Source organism: Physeter macrocephalus, chromosome 10, assembly GCF_002837175.3.
Source record: "Physeter macrocephalus isolate SW-GA chromosome 10, ASM283717v5, whole genome shotgun sequence".
Taxonomy (NCBI): Eukaryota; Metazoa; Chordata; class Mammalia; order Artiodactyla; family Physeteridae; genus Physeter; species Physeter macrocephalus.
Genome location: NC_041223.1, coordinates 8509091 through 8531150, shown reverse-complemented (window position 1 = coordinate 8531150; position 22060 = coordinate 8509091). Strand labels below are relative to the sequence as shown.

At 41.0% G+C, this 22060-nt stretch overlaps 1 protein-coding gene and 1 pseudogene across 1 annotated transcript in view; one reads left to right on the top strand and one right to left on the bottom strand.

The window, feature by feature from the left end:
• Positions 1-515: 515 nt before the first annotated feature.
• Positions 516-22060, bottom strand: part of RSPH3 (radial spoke head 3) — a 23723-nt gene continuing 2178 nt past the window's right edge. The window contains 7 exon segments of the mRNA XM_028494734.2: positions 516-1877; positions 2291-2377; positions 4558-4720; positions 7133-7336; positions 9055-9200; positions 10769-10910; positions 18414-18501. Coding sequence (XP_028350535.2) covers positions 1564-1877; positions 2291-2377; positions 4558-4720; positions 7133-7336; positions 9055-9200; positions 10769-10910; positions 18414-18501 — 1144 coding nt within the window. The 3' untranslated portion in view covers positions 516-1563.
• On the top strand, positions 10963-13231 carry LOC102994091 (keratin, type II cytoskeletal 8-like; annotated as a pseudogene).

Sequence of the window (22060 nt, the reverse complement as noted above, 5' to 3'; positions counted from 1 at the left end):
GAAAATAAAAACATTGTCACATACACCGCAGAAGTCACTCTGAGGTTAAAATGATGTGGGGTTATAATATGTGGGGAATTAGCTTGAGAATCATGAAAAATGCTATAGAGACATACAGTGCAGTTCTTTTTACAAATGGAGAAAGATGTTCTCATATATTTTTAATACCTAATTTAAAAAGAAACTAAGGTTGGGACTTCTCTGGCGGTCCAGTGGTTAAGACTTCGCCTTCCAGTGCAAGGGGTGCAGGTTTGATCCCTGGTCGGGGAGCTAAGACTTTGTGGCCAAAAAACCAAAACACATAAAACAGAAGCAATATTGTAACAAATTCAATAAAGACCTTAAAAATGGTCCAGATCAAAAAAAAATCTTAAAAACAAAAAAGAAACTAAGGTAAGTGTGTTAATAACTGCAAGCTATTTCAAATAGCTTATATATTTATAAATATTTATATATATTTATAAATATTATATATTTATACATATTCTGACAAAAACAGACTATATCTACCTAAAGCCTCAGAAGACTTCAGTGATTAAGATTAACATAACTTTAGAAATAAAATATCTGTGATTTTCAATAGTGCAGGTAAATTCACCAAAGAAGTTCAGATTAAAAAATCAAATGGTAATTCCCTATAGCACAGTCATACTAGGTAATATCTTACCATATTTTAAAAAGAGATTTATATGTACTAATGTTGAAAGGTCTAAGATATACTGTTAGGTGAAAAATGCAAATAATACAACCCATATATTTCCAGGTGTTCAAACCTATATCTATAAAAATATCTTGAAAAAGGCCTGGAAGGTACACACCTGATGGATGACAGTGGTCATCTCTGAGGAGGGTCTTTTAGCTTTATTGGCATTGCCTGACATTTTTTAATAGCAGGAATGTGAAAAAATAGATGAGAGCATATTATTAATTCATAGAATCTCTTGAGCATTACATGAATATTGAAGATTGAAGGGCTAACTATCTGTTTAAGTTTATACAAATATGGGTATACTTCTTGGTCTCTGCAAGGAGAGAGCACTACAGCTTTCAGTTACCCAACATTTAGGGATTCTTGGTTAGAGTAAGTTAAACAGTTTTTCTACAGAGAAGAAAAGCTCAATGGCTGACGGCACTGGTATCTAACATTAAATAGCATACTTACTAAAAAAAGAACTAAACCACAAAACTAAGGACAAATATATTAGTTATATATAGTGGTAATGGGAAGAGTGAGGAAAAATACATTGGTTACACAGTGGCGATGGAAGGACTAAGGAAAAATACATTCATTAGTTATATATACTGGTAATGGGAAGCTTGTAATTAGACATAATTCTCATTAGAGTTATAATATAGCTTCTAAATAGTCTACTCTTGAATAAAGTTTCATTTTAAAAATTAGTTTTATTATTTCAACGTATTTGATTTGCTCAGCCCATTAGACAAGAAGACATGTTGACTAAACACAAGCTAATGCGTAACCTGAGGGGCTCGCGCATCATTACCTGATTGCTCGCAATGCTGACTGGCTGCTGATGGGCTCCACGGCTCCGAAGCTCCCCTCTACTGCAACAGTTCTTCACTCCTGAAGGATTGCCTCATTTCTGTTTGCTCATCCTCTTCTTCCATAAGCTTCCTTTCTTGGGATGACACTCTCTGCATATACCTTGCATCATACGGTGTTCTTTGCGGGGAGTCTCTGTGTGGAAGTGGCCTCTGTGCCTGTGATGCACCGTGACCCTGGAATTCGTAGCCCTCCAGTGGATCTCTCATTCCTCCAGGACCACTGAGCCCATCCTCAGGTTTCAGAGAAGAGTGCTTGTCTTCCTTACGCTCATACAGACTCAGCCGTTTCTCAACCACCTCACGAATCAACACTGAAAAATTTTATGTGCAGAAATCACTGTGATTTTTCATATTTTAGTAGTTATAATGCTGACTTACAGATAAGTACAAAATATTCACCAGCCCTCGTCCCTTCCCTGTATCATGACCTTTTATATAAAGTGAACATACTTACCTCTGTGCCACTTAATGCACTAAATATGCATTATATTCAATGCCTGTTATAACAGAATATAATTTATAAAGTAATGACAGAAGATATTAATTCTGATCAAATTATAAAAGAACCAAAATTAATACTGAGGGTAAAAATATGTACCTTTGTTAATATAATTGATATACTGAAAATTTAAGAACCAACACTTTAAAATATCTTTCTTCTATATATTCTTTCTACTGAGAAATTTCAGAGATGACTTTTCAATAATAAAATAAAAGAACTTACTGTCAACCACTGTTCTTCCAACCATGCTGCGCTCCATGGTTTTGTCAACTTCATTCATTAGCCATGGAAGGAATCCTATCTCAATATCTGTAATTTAAAAAGTTAACTTCATTAAGTGATTTTTAGGAATCGTTATAGATTGGAAGACTCTCTGCTTTCCCCCTAATGTTACAGATACATCAATATTGTTTTCTTTTTATAAAATGTCAAATAGACTCATACAGCATCACTTTTGTTCTTACCACATTCTCTATATATCTTCTGGTCCATTTCCTTTCAATTGCAGTAGAAACAGTATTTTTAGAACTATGAGGCCTTCCTTGGAGTCCAAGCTGTTAGAACTGACCTTACAGGTGCAACGTGAGATGAATCAAGGAGGCGGGGGGTGGAAGCAGGGGGTGTGGAACTGGGAGCAGAACTCCAGTCCAAATGCAACGCACAGCCAGGGCTGAGCAATGCTGGCACCTCCACCTGAAGCCCAGCTGAAGCCTGGGGACTGACAGAAGCTGATCAAGATTCAGAGGTAAGGCTCAGAGGGCATCTAAGAAGGCCATGTAGAAATGCGTCGGAAACGAGGTGTTTCCATTAGTGATAAATTTGCTCTAACTGAAATGGAAGTCTACTCTACGGTATAAGCCTTTACAAAATATGGTCCCTTACAATATACATTTTAATGTTTTAAAATGGCTTTTTTGGGGGGACTTTTCTGGAGGACCAGTGGTTAAGACCCCACACTTCCACTGCAGGGGGCACAGGTTCGACCCCTGGTTGGGGAACTAGGATCCCACATGCCGTGCGGCATGGCCAAAAAAAAAAAAAGGCTTTTTTTGGGGGCAGGCATCTAATTGTTATTTTTCAATGGGTGACAAGAGAGAGTGTGATAGAAGATATATTCACTACTATAAATAGGCTTAATCTGAAGCATGAATCTCCTTTGCAAGCTTTTAAATGATCTATAACGGACTTTTCCAGCAACCCATGAATGCAGAAAAGGTTGCTGGCCTCTGTGACTAACAGCAAGAGGCCCAGCTGGAGCCCGGGAAGCTGGCAGCATGGCAAGGGCACTGGACCTGGAGTCAGAGGCCCAGTCAGTCCAGGCCTAAGCAGCCCCCGAGTGTCCAAGAGCAATTCAAGTTCTCTGAGCTTCAGTTTCTCCTTCTGAAAAATGGGACTTAATCTGCCGTACTGCCTCCCTCACAGCCCTTTCGGATGGGCCAGATGCTATCATGTGTGAAAAACACAACAAAAATTGCAAAGTACAATAGAAATGTAAACTAATAATATCTGTCTGTAACCTGACCCTTATGTATTGAATTGAGCGTGTCATCGGTGAAAACTGACATTGTTAATATCTGCCCTCAGACAGTATTAGCCATTTGAAATAGGACCCGTGTACAAAGCAACATGGATGTAAGTGCTTTTGAACCCGAGGAAGGAGGGCAGCGGTGAGAAAGTGCCAACTCTTCCCCTCCGTTTGGCCACACTAAGCTGAGGAGAGTGGCTCTGAGGGGACGCTGGGAGATGGCTAACAGGTACGGGTTCTATCAAGGCCGAGATCAGGCTGGTTTGGTTGTTGTTGAAGGCTCCAACACTTAATACAGTGCCTGGCATAATATAAACACCTCATTACATAACCTCACTAGCTGTCCCCAAAGAGATTTCGATTGGAATAGGAAGACTACTGAGAAAAACTTAGCAACAACTACTTAACACATATAGATTACATATACAACTGACCCTTGAAGGACACGGCGGTTGGGGCTGCTGAGTGCAGGCGCAGACAAACGTCTGCGTATGACTTCACAGGCAGACCTCTGTACCTGCAGGTCTGCATCTGTGGCTTCAACCAACCACGGGCCGTACTATGCTGCAGTACGTATTGGGTGAAAAAGGTCCGCGTTTAAGTTTTATTTACGTTATGACGTTTCGCTCCTAAATAATCCTCGTGCCACATAGGAGGAGACTGAAGGTCATAGAGCTAGCTAATGATAAAACTGGGATTCAAGCTCAAGTTTTTGACATCAAGCCCCTATTTCTTTCTACTGTCCAGTGTTGTTTCTCAATCAAAGTAAACACCCTAAAATCAAGATCTTTATAACGCACCTCTTACTAGTAACAGTCCTTTCTTAAAACAACTATAAGTGATTTTAAAATTTGTTTCAGAGATAGAAAGATTCCAATTCAAAATAAAAATGGGCACGCGATGAATCTGAACCATGAAGAGGATGCTTATTGTGACAGTTAATCTAACAAAGACCTCCACAGACCTCTTTCAACAGGATCGTAAAAGTAGCCACCATCCCTGAGGCTGCTGAAAACAGAAGGGAGGAGGTCGGCCAGGTAACGCTGTGCAAACGCTTGGGCGGCGATTTTCTGTGCGGTCTCGTTATGCTTGTGAACCACTTGCCACTGCTGTTGCTTACGACGTTCCTGCCCAGAGAAAAACGCCACCACAGGTGGTTATTCAGCTATTACGTCTTCCCCAAACACTGACTCTAGTGAGCGGAAGAATCTGGACTTATATTTGTATCCAAAAATGAACAGCGAGGTGTCTATTACCAGTTCATGTTTTTCATCACGATTTTAATGAATTTCAACAGCTAGGTAGGTACTGAATTCAGAGGAGACGAAGCTTAAGGTAAAATTTGTTTCCTGATCCATTTTCAAGTAAAATAATTTCAAGATATACATGTTTGACTGTATGGCTGATATCAAAGAATAATAATAGTTATATGTATTTTTAATTAGTATTGCTGATATGAAAATTACAGTTGCTTAGACATCTTTGATTAAAAACTTGGGCCAATAAATTATCTCATTTGTAATGATTTTTTTTTTTTTTTTTTTTTTTTTTTTGCGGTACGCGGGCCTCTCACTGCTGTGGCCTCTCCCGTTGCGGAGCAAATGCTCCGGACGCGCAGGCTCAGCGGCCATGGCTCACGGGCCCAGCCGCTCCGCGGCACGCGGGATCTTCCAGGACCGGGGCACGAACCCGCGTCCCCTGCATCGGCAGGCGGACTCTCAACCACTGCGCCACCAGGGAAGCCCTGTAATGATTCTTTGAGCTCATAAACTTCAGAAAATTATAAAACCTCTTTTTGTTGTTGTTGCTTCTTGTAGCTCATATGAAATCTGTGAAGCTAATGAACTATCCTCTACTCCTGTGTACAAGTGGGAACATTAATGTATTTTCTAATTAAATCTATTTTCAAAGTTTAAGCAAATATAAATCTAGATGAGTTGTAGACTTCATTTTTTAAAATATATTTCCTAACAGTAAATAAACAAATTTAACTATTTTTTTATAAAGTCTTCACCAATTATTTCAACAAAGTTAATTCTGTCAGTGTTCACTTTATAATTGTGAACAAATAATCGTGCATTTGCACAATCTTTACCATCAGCCCGATGCTCTTTACACAATTAATTATTCACTTTGGAGGAGAACTGTAAGTCCATTTGACTAGGTTTTGGGTAGAATGTCCTGACAGCTAAGCTATTCTGTGTGGTAAGCTAGACTCTTTGAGCCCTTTCAGGTGTTTGGGAACTCTTTCATCATTTATCCAGCCAGTGTTTAATACAGGGTGACAGTTATTGCCAAACCCAGACAGACTCTTATCTAAAGATTACTGAGCCTCGTGCTTCCTAACTAGAGGTTTCTGGCATATTTAAAAAATTGGATTCTAAAACTTTTCTTTTTTTCTTTTTTTTTTTTTTTTTGTGGTATGTTTCTGGCATATTTAAAAAATTGGATTCTAAAACTTTTCTTTTTTTCTTTTTTTTTTTTTTGTGGTATGCGGGCCTCCCTCTGCTGCGGCCTCTCCCGTTGCGGAGCACAGGCTCCGGACGCGCAGGCTCAGTGGCCATGGCTCATGGGCCCAGCCGCTCCGCGGCATGTGGGATCCTCCCAGACCGGGGCGCGAACCCGGTTCCCCTGCATCGGCAGGCGGACGCGCAACCACTGCGCCATCAGGGAAGCCCTAAAACTTTTCTTATTAAAGGTTCTAAAAACCTATAATCTAGAGAAATATTCTAAAAAGACCCAAGTATAAATATTCTATAAAGACCCAAGTAATAGACTCTACAGATGTGGAGCAAGGCTCACCACAGAGAAGAAGATCCAGAATTCTAGGCAGATCCTCTGCTTCTTACTGCCCACCTACCCAAAGATACTCCACTTTTTCCTGCCACCTTCTCTGCCACTGACCTGGGGCAAATCGACATTATCTCTTTCTCTAGCACTCTTGATATTTAAGAGTGCCTTTCACTGGAACATATGTAATTTAAATTGTTACATTTAGGAACTTTGGGAACTCTATGTAGGTACATTTATGTAAACTGGAATTTAAAAACATAATTCAAAAAAAAAAAAAAAAAAAAACAGACCCAAGTAGTAGACTCTACAGATGTGGAGCAAGGCTCACCACAGAGAAGAAGATCCAGAATTCTAGGCAGATCCTCTGCTTCTTACTGCCCACCTACCCAAAAATACTCCACTTTTTCCTGCCACCTTCTCTGCCACTGACCTGGGGCAAATCGACATTATTTCTTTCTCTAGCACTCTTGATATTTAAGAGCGCCTTTCACTGGAACATATGTAATTTAAATTGTTACATTTAGGAACTTTGGGAACTCTATGTAGGTACATTTATGTAAACTGGAATTTAAAAACATAATTCAGTCCAGGAAAGATCTGTGATCTACAACAGAGACCCAAGCAACAATTACTACAGGTCTTTTCTATATGTTTGCAAAGATCTTTAGCTCTGTTCATACTACATGTGATTCTGAACACAGTTTATTAAATAACCAAAATCTAAGAGAGAAACTAAAATTCTATACTTTTTCCTCTCGGTGTCGTCTCTCTCGCTCTTCAAGTCGCTGAACTTCCGCAAGCTCGACGTTGCGTAACTCCTCATGTGCGCGCTGCCTGGCCCGCAGGTTCGCCAACTCTTCTTCTTCCATTACTTCCAGAAGAGACTGCTCGATGGTCTTTCCCACCAAAACTTCTAACATTGGTTTAACTTCAAGATCAAAGTCAAAGAGCTTAAACACACAAAACAAAGCAAGTTTAAAATTGTAATCATGAACCAAAGGCTCAGTGAAAAAACATCCAGAAGAGTAGCAATAACAGGATACTATTTATTGAGTGTCTGCTGTGTGCCAGACACTGTGCTGGTGTTTTGTTTTGTTTTTTTGCGGTACGCGGGCCTCTCACTGGTGTGGCCTCTCCCGTTGCGGGGCACTGAAAAAACATCCAGAAGAGTAGCAATAACAGGGTACTATTTATTGAGTGTCTGCTGTGTGCCAGACACTGTGCTGGTGTTTTGTTTTGTTTTTTTGCGGTACGCGGGCCTCTCACTGGTGTGGCCTCTCCCGTTGCGGAGCACAGGCTCTGGACGCGCAGGCTCAGCGGCCATGGCTCACGGGCCCAGCCGCTCCGCGGCATGTGGGATCTTCCCGGACCGGGGCACGAACCCGTGTCCCCGGCATCGGCAGGCGGACTCTCAACCACTGCGCCACCAGGGAAGCCCTGTGCTGGTGTTTTATTTACGGTTTCTAATCCTCAAAATAGCCTGAAGGGCACACAGGCTGTTTACAAGCAAAAAATGATTGAGTCAAAGTTAGAAAAAGACCTGTGCAATCATCAGAATGAACCTCGATACTCAACAATTTTCAGATCAAACTCTGAAACCCAAGGGAAATATCCGTCTTTCTTATTCTCTGCCTTTTCTGCTCAATTTTTACTGGTTGTTTTGATAACGGTTTGAAGAACAAAGGAACAAGAATAATGGATATTTTGGTGATTCATCTCTAGGATTTCGAGGCAAATATACCCTTCTATGTAGATTATGAAAACTTACTTTATCTCCCAATTTCAATGACAGTTCTTTCAAGTTCCTTCGAATCTTAAATCTCCCTGAAGTCATTATGTACATAAGGATTGCCTCTCTTCTTCAATTTCATAAACTGGCCTATTTATGCATTCCACACTGATATGAAAATGTAATTATTTTAGGATTATTTTCCTAACATAGATTATCTTCATAAAATTTATGTAATCTACAAGGAACTAACAGTGGAACTTTTTATACCAGAGATATTACTTTTCTTTATTTGATACAAATCTACCTTATATTCATACATTAAGCAAGTATGCAAACACACAAAAATTAAATATGTAAATATTCTAAAAACATTTCTAAAAATTTTTATTTCTGAACAGCAAAGAGGGAAAATGAGATCATGGTATTTAAAAACATGCAGACCTACTAGAGAATGGACTTGAGGATACGGGGAGGGGGAAGGGTAAGCTGGGACAAAGCGAGATAGTGGCATGGACATATATACACTACCAAATGTAACACAGATAGCTAGTGGGAAGCAGCCGCATAGCACAGGGAGATCAGCTCCGTGCTTTGTGACCACCTAGAGGGGTAGGATAGGGAGGGTGGGAGGGAGGGAGACGCAAGAGGGAAGAGATATGGGGACATATGTATATGCATAACTGATTCACTTTGTTATAAAGCAGAAACTGACACACCATTGTAAAGCAATTATACTCTAATAAAGATGTTAAAAAAATAATAAAAAAATAACATTTCTGGGTAGCTCAGGATAAAACTATTATAAATTGGGAAAGAAATGCAGTAAGTAGAATCTTCTTGACTGTGAAGTGGTTTGTATTCATGTTAAGCTTTTAACTAAACCTAACTTGAACTATTTATAAAGAAGATAGAGGGAAGTCCAATAATGTACTATACCTCTCCTTCTAGAATTTGGGTGGCCACATCTTTGCCAGTTTTGGCAGGAATAAAGAGCAGTGTTGGTGGTTTGTCCAAAAATGCATCCGTTTGGCATTCCACATCAACTTCTATTATGCGGTCAGCAATTTCTTCAAGGTATAATTCTAAGAGAACACCATATACATTGAGTTTGAAATTCTGGTCTATTTCAAGTATTTGAAACTACAGTCCCTTCAAAGTAGAATTGAATGGATCAGAAAACAAGTCTTGGAATAAAAGTACTCAAATGTGGGGTTCAATTCACATAGTGTACTAAGCGTTTGTATAGTATTTGGAAGACTATAGAGTCACTCAGGCTAGAACATTAATTAAATGTTGAGAAAGCACTGAGCTTTGTATTTGAAAACAGAACTAAAGAAGAGCATGAAACCATAGATGTACGTAAGACACAAAGTATAACACAGGATGCAAAGTTAACAATCCATTTATTTAACGAGTCCTAAGATAGTCAACCTATAAAGATTTGAAAATTCCTGGATATTTAAAAAAACTATGGACCATGTCACTGTGTTAGTTGATGTTCCCTCTAGCCTGCATTATTATAAACAGACATATGAAACCAAATTTCACCTTAGGAATAATTTATATGAGGCAAGGGCAGTATGGTATCATGCAAAGAACATGAGAACCGGAGTCAGATGTTGAACACAGAACCTAGCCAAATTAACATCCTCTTTGGGCCTCAGTTTCTTTATGTGTAAAAGGGATCATAATTATCAGTCACATGGAGTCTTCGTAATAATAAAGGGGATACACAGGAAAAGGACCTGGTATAGTCTCTGAGATATAAGAAATACTCAACAAAAAGTAGCTGCTATTCCATCACTTAATATTCTGATGGTATAAGTAAACACTAAAATTTAGCTCTCTCAGAATTACAACTATGTTGGCTAATCACAGACATATACTCATTCTAGACTTGGCCTCAACGTAGGGAAAAAACACGGAATGGTTCTCTTCCCTTCATCCTTATTATCCAGAAATATCTCAGATGAATCCACTCACCATCTTGGCAGGGTGCAAGGTGAGTCCCGAGTAGTTATACTGGCCCAAGGAGAACACCAAGTATTGTTTGACTATCAAGATTCTGTCAACAACACAGCTGGAGACCCTATAGGTCTGGGTAAGCCTCCACAGCCGACAACAGTCAAACAAGCAGGAAAAGCCTGGCACTAGCCTAGGAGAGCCCGCATGGCCCTGGGGAGTATGCAAAGCGAATGGAGAGCAAAAGGAGAGACAAGAAGAGGCCATGGTGAGAGAGGTGGGGGACTCAGATCTAAATGGGTTTTACTCCCGCAAAAGACAAAACACCAAAATAAAACTAGATTGCTGTCCTCTCCTGTTGGTCCAACACTGATTCATGCTGGGCTATAAAAAGTAAGAAATAATGCCAGTTTGAGAATAGAATATGTGAAAAGGGCTAAGAGAGAACTTAATTTGGTCATTAAATTCTTTTTTCAAAAACCCCATCTCATACTTTCAGCCATACCCAATATAATAATAATATATAGTCTATGAGTTTGTTTAATGAAGGGACTTCTCCTACCACGTGACTGGGGAAGTACTGGACAGCATAACAGATACATAAATAATATAAAGGCCAAATAAAATGAACTGACTTAGAAAACCAAGCACACCCAGGAGCCACCATGCCAATGGCGGGCCCACATACCTGTCTGCACATCTACATGCTTTCTGCCTTCCACGGGATCGGGCGTTCGTGGCCTGAGCTGTTCTTGGGCTCGCTTTCTGGCAAGAGCCCTCCTCGTAGCTCGCTGCTGCCTCTGAGTCTCTGCAGGATCAGGCTGCCCAGGCTGAGTGACAGAAAAGGCTTCTAAAATTTACAAAATATTTCTCAAAACATATAGGACTGCTGTTCCAAAAGTGATTCCTGGATGGTATAAAAGCATCTGTCATGGAATGCCTCCTGATTATCAGTGACTTGATTAAAAATTTATTTGAACTTTGTCTGGTAATTACAAAGGTATCTGACAAAACATATAAAGTAACTTTAATTTATGACTGTTAATTAAAATGGGTGCAGAATCCCATCTAATAAATTGTTTTTCCTCATTCAAGGATTTTTACCATGAACTCCTCTGGTGCCTAGTAAACCGATACAACCATTCAGTCACAGTAAATTTTAATGTGTAGTTAAGAAATTGAAAAGCGCTCGAATTTTTTAAAAATCTGATTTCATGGACAGAATTTCCTTAAAAAATATATTAGCTCACAAAGAAAATATCCTCAGTCCAAACGAAGCCTGTCCAAGTGCGCAAAATGATAGCTGACTAAGGGATTAAAAGTATAATTATTCACAGTAGTTCTGCAATATGTGGCGGTCCTTGATTTCGTATCCATATCTAATTTTGTAGTCCTTCTCTATAGCTAACTTGTCTTATCTCAAGGTAAATATGAAAAGAAAAGGAGAAATATAAAAGTACTTTACATGAAAATTTTTAATATTTAAAATTAGACTTCTAAAAACATTTTAATTGAAATGAAATTGTAGTTTTTTTGAAAAGAAAAAAGAAAATTACCTATAATCCCATCTTCCTAATACAATGGCTATTGCTATTTAAATGCACACAGGACCTAGAAGCAGCTTCGCAACTCCTCGAGTCTCTGTGTGCTTCGGCCTCCTCGCCTCCTCTCCAGCCTCCACCGTGTCCATCAGGGTGACCCAGAAGTCCTATAAGGTGTCCACCTCCGGCCCCCGGTCCTCCAGCAGCCGCTCGTACACCAGTGGGCCGGGCGCCCGCATCAGCTCCTCGGCCTTCTCCCGGGTAGGCAGCAGCATGAGTCTGGCTGCAGGTTACAGCGCGGTCCCGGGTCTGGGGGGCATCACAGCTGTCACAGTGAACCAGAGCCTGCTGAGCCCCCTCAAGCTGGAGGTGGTCCCCGACATCCAGACCACGCGCACCCAGGAGAAGCAGATCAAGACCCTGAACGACACACTCGCCTCCTTCGTCGACAAGGTACGGCACCTGGAGCAGCAGAACAAGATTCTGGAGACCAAATGGAACCTCATGCGGCAGCAGAAGACAGCCCGGAGCAACACAGACAACCTGTTTGAGAGCTACATCAACAACCTCCGGCGGCAGCTGGAAACCTGGCCCAGGAGAAGCTGAAGCTGGAAGTGGAGCTTGGCAACATGCAGGGGCTGGTGGAGGACTTCAAGACCAGGTATGAGGAAGAGATCCAAAAGCGCACAGACATGGAGAATGAATTTGTCATCAAGAAGGATGTGGATGAAGCTTACATGAACAAGGTAGAGCTGGAGTCCCGCCTGGAAGGGCTGACTGACGAGATCAACGTCCACAGGCAACTGTATGAAGAGGAGATCCGCGAGACGCAGTCGCAGATTTGACACCTCCGTGGTCCTGTCCACGGACAACAACCGCTCTCTGGACCTGGACGGCATCATCGCCGAGGTCAAAGCCCAGTATGAGGAGATCCCCAACCGCAGCCGGGCTGAGGCTGAGACCAGGTACCAGATCAAGAACGAGGAGCTGCAGACCTTGGCTGGGAAGCACGGGGATGACCTCCGTCGCACTAAGACGGAGATTTCCGAGATGAGCCGGAACGTCAACCGACTCCAGGCTGAGATCGAGGGCCTCAAAGGCCAGAGGGCTTCCCTGGAGGCGCCATTGCTGACGCTGAGCAGCGTGGGGAGCCGGCCGCCAAGGACGCTCAGGCCAAGCTGGCTGCGCTGGAGGCCGCTCTGAGAACCGCCAAGCAGGACACAGCGCGGCAGCTGCGCGAACACCGGGGGCTGATGGACGTCAAGCTGGCCCTGGACGGGGAGATCTCCCCTACCGCAAGCTGCTGGAGGGCGAGGAGAGCCGGCTGCGGTCTGGGATGCAGAAGATGAGCATCCACACCAAGACCACCAGCGGGTACTCAGGTGGGCTGACCTCAGCCTATGGGACCCGTGGCCTCAACTACGGCCTGAGCTCCTACCAGTCCAGCTTGGGCTCTGGAGGGGCTCTGGCTCCTTCAGCCGTAGCAGGTCCAAGGCTGTGGTTGTGAAGAAGATTGAGACCTGTGATGGGAAGCTGGTGTCCGAGTCCTCTGACATCCTGCCTAAGTGAAAGGCTCCTGCGATCCCTCCCAGCCTCCCTGCTCACTTGCTCCTGCAAGAAAGAGTTATGCACGGGAGTGATGGAACCAAAGACCTGAGGCTCAGTTCCGCCCTTAGCCCACCCCTGGGGGAGTCAACTGCCTGGGGCTCCCTCTCTTGCCCACGGCCCCAACTAAAAGCCAATCCAAGGGTCTTTTTCAGAATAAAGCTTCAGCTGGCTCTGCCAACACACACACACACAAAATAAATAAAAAAAATAAATAAATGCATACAGTTTTTTTGAAGTTGTGATGATACCATACATTTTATACTGTTTTCCTAACTTAACACTACCTATTGTAAATTTTCCCCATATTCACAATATATAGTGGAAAGAAGAGCATTGGCTCTGAAGCTCAGAGCTATTAATTACTAGGATTAGTAAAGCCTGGACTAATAACCCACATTTTCAGATATTCAGTTTTCTCATCTGTACAATGGGAATAACATCTGTTAAGTTTTAGATTATAAGGAACAAATCAGATGATAATGTAACAAGTCTTAACACAACACCTGTCATAGAATAGCTCTTCCCCTACAGTTATCATTTCCTTTTATTATAAAATAACCACCAAAAGAAATATCTTTAACAAATATCTTTACCAAAAAGAAAGAAATATCACCTACAGTTTTGTTTTTCTAATACAATTACTAATATCATTTTGGGATTATTCAATGGAGGACTTTTCCTTTGTATAATGTGTATATTCTACATTATTATAAATATCATGCTTGATTTATTTCTATTTTTTTAATGTAATAGAACTATAAATGTCAGCCTTGAAAGATTTAGGGTAACAGAAATACAACAAGTTCGTTTTAGAAATGCATTGCCTAACTTAACTGTTTCAGATCTAGTTATAATCTCTTTTTTAAAAAGTTTTATTTTGAAATAATTCACAGAAATTTGCAAAAACTGTACATAGCGTCCTGTGTATGCTTCACCCAGCTTCTTTCAATGGTGACATTTTATACAGTTATAACAAAATATCAAAATCAGGAAATTAACACGTAAGATATTAACAGATCTTACTCGGTTTTCACAATTATTTACAGGCATTGATTTGTGTCTGTGTATATTATTTTGTGATTTTATATATAGATTTGTGTAACCACTACCACAATAAAGATAGAGACTGATCTCATTGCCCCAAAGGAGCCTCTTTTATATTTCTCCAAGTCCCACCTTCAATTCTGTTCTCCATCTCTAGGTTTTGTCTTCTTAAGAATGTTATATACAAGGAATCATTCAGAATGTAACCTTTTGAGATTGCCTTTTTTTCACTAAGCATAATGTCCTTGAGGTCCACCCAGGTTGTTACATGTATCAATAGTTCATTCCTTTTTTAAAAAATTTATGTATTTAATTTATTTATTGTTGGCTGGGTTGGGTCTTCGCTGCTGCACTCTGGCTTTCTCTGGTTGCAGCGAGCAGGGGCTACTCTTCGTTGTGGTGCGCAGGCTTCTCATTGCAGTGGCTTCTCTTGTTGCGGAGCACGGGCTCTAGGTGCATGGGCTTCGGTAGTTGCAGCACATGGGCTCAGTAGTTGTGGCTCACGGGCTCTAGAGTGCAGGCTCAGTAGTTGTGGCACACGGGCTTAGTTGCTCCGTGGCATGTGGGATCTTCCCAGACCAGGGCTTGAACCTGTGTCCCCTGTATTGGCAGGCGGATTCTTAACCACTGCGCCACCAGGGAAGCCCTCATGGCTTTTTGTTAGTAGTACTTGATTGCATGGATGTACCAGGTTTGTTTAACCATTTACCTACTGAAAGACACTTGGGTTTTTTCAGTTTTTTGGCTATTATGAATAAAGCTGCTATGAATGTTCATTTGTGAACAGGTTAATATGTGAACATATGTTCCCATTTCTCTGGGATAAATGTCTAAGAGTTCAATTGTGGACTTGAATGGTAAGTGCTTGTTAGTTTTTATAAGCAGCCACTTAACAATTTTCTAGGGTCAATGTACCATTTTACATTTCAGACTGCAATCTACCAGAGTTCCGGTTGCTCTACATCCTCACAAGCACTTCATCTTACTATTATTTTAAAATTTTAGCTTTTCTAACAGGTGTGTAGTTACATCATTGTGGTTTTAATTTGTATTTCTCTAATTTGTATTTCCCTAATCTTGGTTTCAACACTTTTGTTTTTTGCTTTTGGAAGTTTGATTTTGATGTGTCTTGGTGAAAATTTGTAGGTTTACGCCTTTTGTCAAACTTGTGGAATTTTCAGACACTATTTCTTTGAGTATTTTTTCAAATCCCACACTTTTTCTCCTTCCCTGGGACTGAATTTAGATATTTTATAACATGAATTTAGATATTTTGTTATTGTTCATCAGATCTCTGAGGCTTTTTTGGGGGCAGGGGTCTATTTTCTACCTGTCCTTCAGACCAGGTAATTCCATTGATTTGTTTCTGTATTGACTGATTGTTTCCTATGTCATCTCCAATAAGGCCATCTGAGAGGTTTTTATTTTGGTTATTGTATTTTTCAGTTCTATATTTTCCATTTGGTTCATTTTAATATTGTCTATTTCTTTGCAAAGATTTTCTATTTTTTTCCATTTGTTTCAAGAAAGTTCATAAGTGTTCTTTTTTTTTTTGCATACGCGGGCCTCTCACCGCTGTGGCCTCTCCCGCTGCGGAGCACAGGCTCCGGACGCGCAGGCCCAGCGGCCACGGCTCACGGGCCCAGCCGCTCCGCGGCATGCGGGACCCTCCCGGACCGGGGCACGAACCCGCGTTCTCTGCATCGGCAGGCGGACTCGCATCCACTGCGCCACCAGGGAAGCCCCATAATTGTTCATTTTTGATTGAAGTATTTTTATGATGACTGCTTTAAAAGTCTTGTCAGGTTACTACTACATCTGAGTCATCTTGGTGTCATCTCTTGATTGATTTTTCTCATTCAAGTTGTGACTGTCCTGGTTCTTGGTACAACTGAGTGATTTTTAAATTGTATTCTGGACATTTTGGGTATTATGTTGTGAGACTATGGGTCTTAATCGTTTTAGTAGGAAGTCACCCCTTTTGTTTTAGTGCACAGCTGTGAGTGGAGAGGGAAGTTTACCACCACGCAGTGAAAGCAGGGTGCCAACCTGCATCACCTCACTGGTGCCAGGTGGGGTGAGAGCTCAGCTCCTTGCTGTGCTCCGCTGACGCTAGTGCTGGAGTGTAGGGGAGCTGAGTTCTGGCCAGCACTGCCTCTTACTACCTTCTTCCTCCTCGTTGCTGTCAGGTAGGGTTGAAAATTCAGCTCCCTCCTGGCTCGGCTGATGCCACCCCAGCAAAAGTAGGAGATCCATTTATACCATCTCTTACCACCTCACTGCCCCTGGGTGAGGGTGGCACTTCGGCGTCCTGCTCTGCCCTTGTTGACACCAACTCCATGGATGAATCAGAGGACTGATTCGTATTGTTGCTGTCACATGGAGATCACGTGATATTAAAAGGTCCAGCTCTCCACCTTAGCCTCACCAATGCCCATGCGGAGGGGCAGGGTGGTTTATCCATTGGTGTGTGGCTGGAGGAGGGGTACTATGGTGAGAAGGTTTCTGTTCCACGAGGCCACCCTCTATCTTTGGATAGAGGGAGCAGGCTTTTCTTAGGGTGTCCCAGGTTCCAGGGTGTTCACGGTTGCAGGCTTCTCTGGCACTCTGGGATATGTGAGAGGCAAAAAGAAAACCCATGGACTCACTGCCATGTTGTTCAAGTCCAGAGGTCCCTAGCCAGTCCACTTTCTTCTTTCCACCTTTCAGAATCTTCCTATGTTTGTTTGTGGTGCTACATCCAGGGTTTTTTAGTTGTAAGAGGAGGAACAGGAAGGAATTGGTGAATTCCTACTTGTCTGGAACTGGAAGTCTGAGTATCCTTTTAAAGTGAGGTGTTGATGAACTGACTAAAGAACTAAAAAAAAAATGTACCAAATCATCATAATACTAATTTTTTAAAAAAGGACTAAAAAAGCAGTGATTCTCCATTCTACTCTTGTTCAAGGTCTGGCAGTATTCATCGCTACTGCTACAAGAAGATGCTGAAACATGTCTATATCACATGGTTGAGCTACTGTTTCTAAATGCTGGCCCCTGAACTGGCTGTACCAGAATGGCCCAGGGAAGTTTATTAACACTACATACCCCTGTGTCCAACTTTTGGAGGTTCTAATGCAGTAGATGCATGGTATGCTGAAGCATATATATTTTTGAGTTTTCTAGGTGATTTTGATATATGCTGATTCAGAATGTCTAACATCTCATACATCCCATGTGGTGTTAAGCATTTATATGTCAAATAGTGTTTACAAATTAACTATATTTCATTTCTGTGCCAAGAAATCATTCTTTTTTTGAATTAAATTTAATTTTTTAATACAGCAGGTTCTTATTAGTTATCTATTTTATACATATCAGTGCATATAAAAGTCTTGTTGACTTTTATTAAGAATGATTTCCCCAAGAAATCATTCTTAATATCACACTACATCTTACTCACCTCTGTATCCTACGTACCCAGCACAGGACTTAAAACTCAATAAATATTTGTTGAGTGAACTAAAGAAAAGAAGCATAATTCAGACTTTTTGATTAAATAATGATAACAGTATTGGAGCATGAGATAATTTAAACAAACCTAAATATATTAGACCAGTGCTACTGAAAGTGTGGTCCTCAGACTCGTGTTGTCTGTGAGCTATTTGAACTGGTCTGTAACAATTTAATTACAGAAATTGAGAGTAAACATTTGGAAACTTTTAGAATAGTTCTCCACAGTTCTATTAACCTAGTAAAAAATTAGGGTTTGTATTTTTTAAAATACTTTTAATTGTGGTAAAATACACATAACATTTACCATCTTAACCATTTTTAAGTGCACAGTTCAGTGGCATTAACTACATTCACATTGTGCGACCGTCACCACCACCCATCTCCAGAACTCTTTTCATCTTGTAAAACTGAAACTCTGTACCCATTAAATAACGACGCCCTATTCCCCCATCCCTGGCAACCACTATCTGGCTTGTATTTTGCATGTCTTTTCTTTTTTCATTTCATTTTTCTAGCAATTCATCTTTATTTTATTTCATAAATGTGTTAGTCTATAACATATTAGAAATTGAAAGAAACAAAAATTGGTCCTTCACCACAGGCAGTTTGGAACGCTCTGTGTTAGACTAGTCAAATTACACTTACCAGTGGTGCCGTCTGCAGAGCATATGTGCTGCCTCGGATCACCCTTCTGTCATACATTATGTTTCCGTAACGCATAGCTTCTTCAGCTCTGTAAAAAAGCAAATTCTAAATATGACTGTAATAGAGTATTGGTATCTATGAAGTCAATTCATTTTTTAAAATTGAAGTATACTTGATTTACAGTGTTGTGTTAGTTTCAGGTGTACAGCAGTGATTCAATTATACATATATATATATATTTTTTCAGATTCTTTCCCATTATAAGGTATTACAAGATTGAATGTAGTTCCCTGTGCTATATAGTAGGTCCTTGTTGTTTATCTATTTTATATATTGTAATGTGTATCTGTTAACCCCAAATTCCCAATTTATTCTTCTCCCCCCTTTCCCCTTTGGTAATCATAAGTTTGTTTTCTATGTCTGTGAGTCTATTTCTGTTTTGTTAATAAGTTCAATTATATCATTTCTTTAGAGTCCACATACAAGTGATGTCATATTTGTCTTTCTCTGCCTGAAGTCAACTCATTTTTAATAGGATTTAGAAATGAAAATATTTTCATTTAAGATGAAAATATTTTAATTGATTTTTTTTTTAGCACAGTCCATAAACTAAGGAGACAAATGGCTGCCATTTATGGAATGTTTACTATAAAGCCAGGCGCTTCGCAGATATTCTTTATTGCTCACAATAAGCTTCCGGTTGGGAATGATGGTTGCCATTTGACTGAAGAGGAAGTAGACCCAGAAAGGAATCTGACCAAGGTTACCTAGCTAGTGAGAGGTGGAGCTAGATTTAGGATGTAAATCTGTTAGACTACTTAACAAACCTGAAAAGAACCCAGGTGAAATGGGGCTTGCCCTAAAGGACTGAAAAAATTTTGATTCCAGAATTGAAAAGTTACATTACTAGAATCAGGCTTAAAAAAATAAGTTAAATTTCTTATTGTTCTTTAACCTCAAAGATATTTTTAAATGATATTTTAAAAATATTAATAAAATTTTAACTTCAGAGGTCAGAATGATCAATAGTGAAAAATACACAGCTGATATTTTCATTTGAAATTCTTTAAACAATATGCCATTTGTGGCTATGAAACCAAATAGCGACCTATACCAATAACAGTACTCTCTCAGAAATGACTCTGTTAGGGGTAGTAAATTGCTTGTTTATCACATACTGAAACCACTACTGGATAGCCTGACATCATATTCCTTAAAACGCAGACATGCTCCACTGCTCATCTTACTTGACTCCTGGACCGTGTTCGGCTCAGCCGGCCACTTCCCCGCTGAAGTACTCTCCATCCCAGGCCTCCCTGATACCACCATATTATTCTGAAGGCTCTTCTGCTTTTTCTGACTCCTTTCTCAGCCAGGTGTTTGCTAGTTCCCCCACTGGAGAATTTCCTCATGATTCAGCCTTCTCTTGTCCTGAGTTGACCTCATCCACTCTCAAGGCTTCACTTAATGTCCATATACCTAAAACTCCCAATTTTATCTTTAGCTCAGAACTCTCCTCTGAGCTCCAGACTGTACAGCCAGTTGACAGGCCTGATGACATCTCACTCAAATGTCTCAAAGGCAACCTCAAAATGGAACTAATTATCATTTTCCCACTCCAACTTGTTACTTCTGCAGTGTTCTCCGTTTCATTAAATGGCACTACTAGCCACGCAGCTGGTTTGGAGGCCGGGGCTCATCCATGACTCTTCCCTCTTCCTCATTTTCTACAACCAGCAAATCCTATTGATTCTACCCCCAAATCTTTCTGGCATCCCTCCACTGCTCACTGCCACCACTCTCGTTTACTGGGACTGTTGCAGAAGTCTCTTAGTCTCTTAACTGTGTGGAACAACGTTTCTTCCCAACATTTCTATCCACTGTAGCCAGTGATCTTTCAGAATGGAAAAATCCAAACATAATGCTTACTTGATTAAAGCCTCCTAGTGCTAATTAAAAGTGACAGTGAGGATAAATTTTGGTTTTGTTTTTATGATATCAAAGACAAAAAGAAAAAAAATCCGTAACACCTATTGCTGGAGAGGATGTGGGAAAAAGGATATGTTTAAACATTTCTGGGGCTTCCCTGGTGGCGCAGCGGTTGCGCGTCCACCTGCCGATGCAGGGGAACCGGGTTCGCGCCCCGGTCTGGGAGGATCCCACATGCCGCGGAGCAGCTGGGCCCGTGAGCCATGGCCGCTGAGCCTGCGCGTCCGGAGCCCGTGCTCCGCAACGGGCGAGGCCACAGCAGAGGGAGGCCCGCATATCACAAAAAAAAAAAAAAAAAAAAAAAAAAAAAAAAAACATTTCTGGAGGAAAGCTATTTTGTTCCATTTGTCTGTATTAAAAAAACACATGACTTAACAATCCCACCCTGGGAATCTGCCTCATAGATATAAAAAAGCCAGTACATAAGGCTATTTACTGAAACTTCCTTCTTTTTGGTAAAAACTTGAAGTGAACTGAATATCTATCAATAGTGGAAAATTTTAATAACATATGGTATAACATGCTGCTATTAAAAATAACTGGAGGAATTTCCACAAAGAATTAAGTGAGTGAAGGAAGATGCTGAGAATTGTGTATGTTACCATAGCTATGAAGTAAAGCCCTTGTAGCTGTGTATCTCTATGTATATATTTATACACGTGTACATAAACATGTGAGCCTGGAGAAAAGTACAAAAGTATTCATTCAAAGTCATTAACATGGTTTGGGGGCAGGAGAGGGAGAGTAGGTTTGCAAGGGAAGGGGCTGGGGAATAAGGCTGTACTAAGAAAACCCACAGGCATGAGTGATAGGATAATTATTAAAAGATTAGATATGTATGTGCATGTATACATAAAGAAATGAGGGAAAAAAGGAATTAGAGCTTATAAAATGGGGGGGAGCCAACTGCAGATTAATATGTGTAGTATGATTCTACTTTGGAAATAAACCTTCTATACATATGTGCATATGCTCCTGTATGTGTGGACAAGCAAGGAGGCGTGGAAGAATAAGATTTTTTTAAAATTTATTTATTTTGGCTGCATTGGGTCTTCTTTGCTGTGCGTGCGTTTTCTCTAGTTGTGGCGAGAGGGGGCTACTCTTCGTTGCAGTGTGCGGGCTTCTCATTGCGGTGGCTTCTCTTGCTGCGGAGCACGGGCTCTAGACGGGCAGGCTTCAGTAGTTGTGGTGTGTGGGCTCAGTAGTTGTGGCTCACGGGCTCTAGAGCGCAGGCTCAGTAGTTGTGGCGCACGGGCTTAGCTGCTCCGTGGCATGTGGGATCTTCCCGGACCAGGGGAAGATCGAACCCACGTTCCCTGCATTGGCAGGCGGATTCTTAACCACTGTGCCACCAGGGAAGCCCAAGATTGTTAAATTTGGTTACAACAAGGAAGTGGGAGTAGAGGTCGGTGGGAGATAATTAACTCTGCCTTTATTCCCCCTTATTTTGTATTCTTCATTTGCTTCAACAAGCATATATTACGTTTATAAATTGAAAATCACCAATAAGGATAATTTTAAATTGAAAAATCAAAGACATAATATAAAAGAACTCCTTCCAGGGCTTCCCTGGTGGCGCAGTGGTTGCGCGTCCGCCTGCCGATGCAGGGGAACCGGGTTCGCGCCCCGGTCTGGGAGGATGCCACATGCCGCGGAGC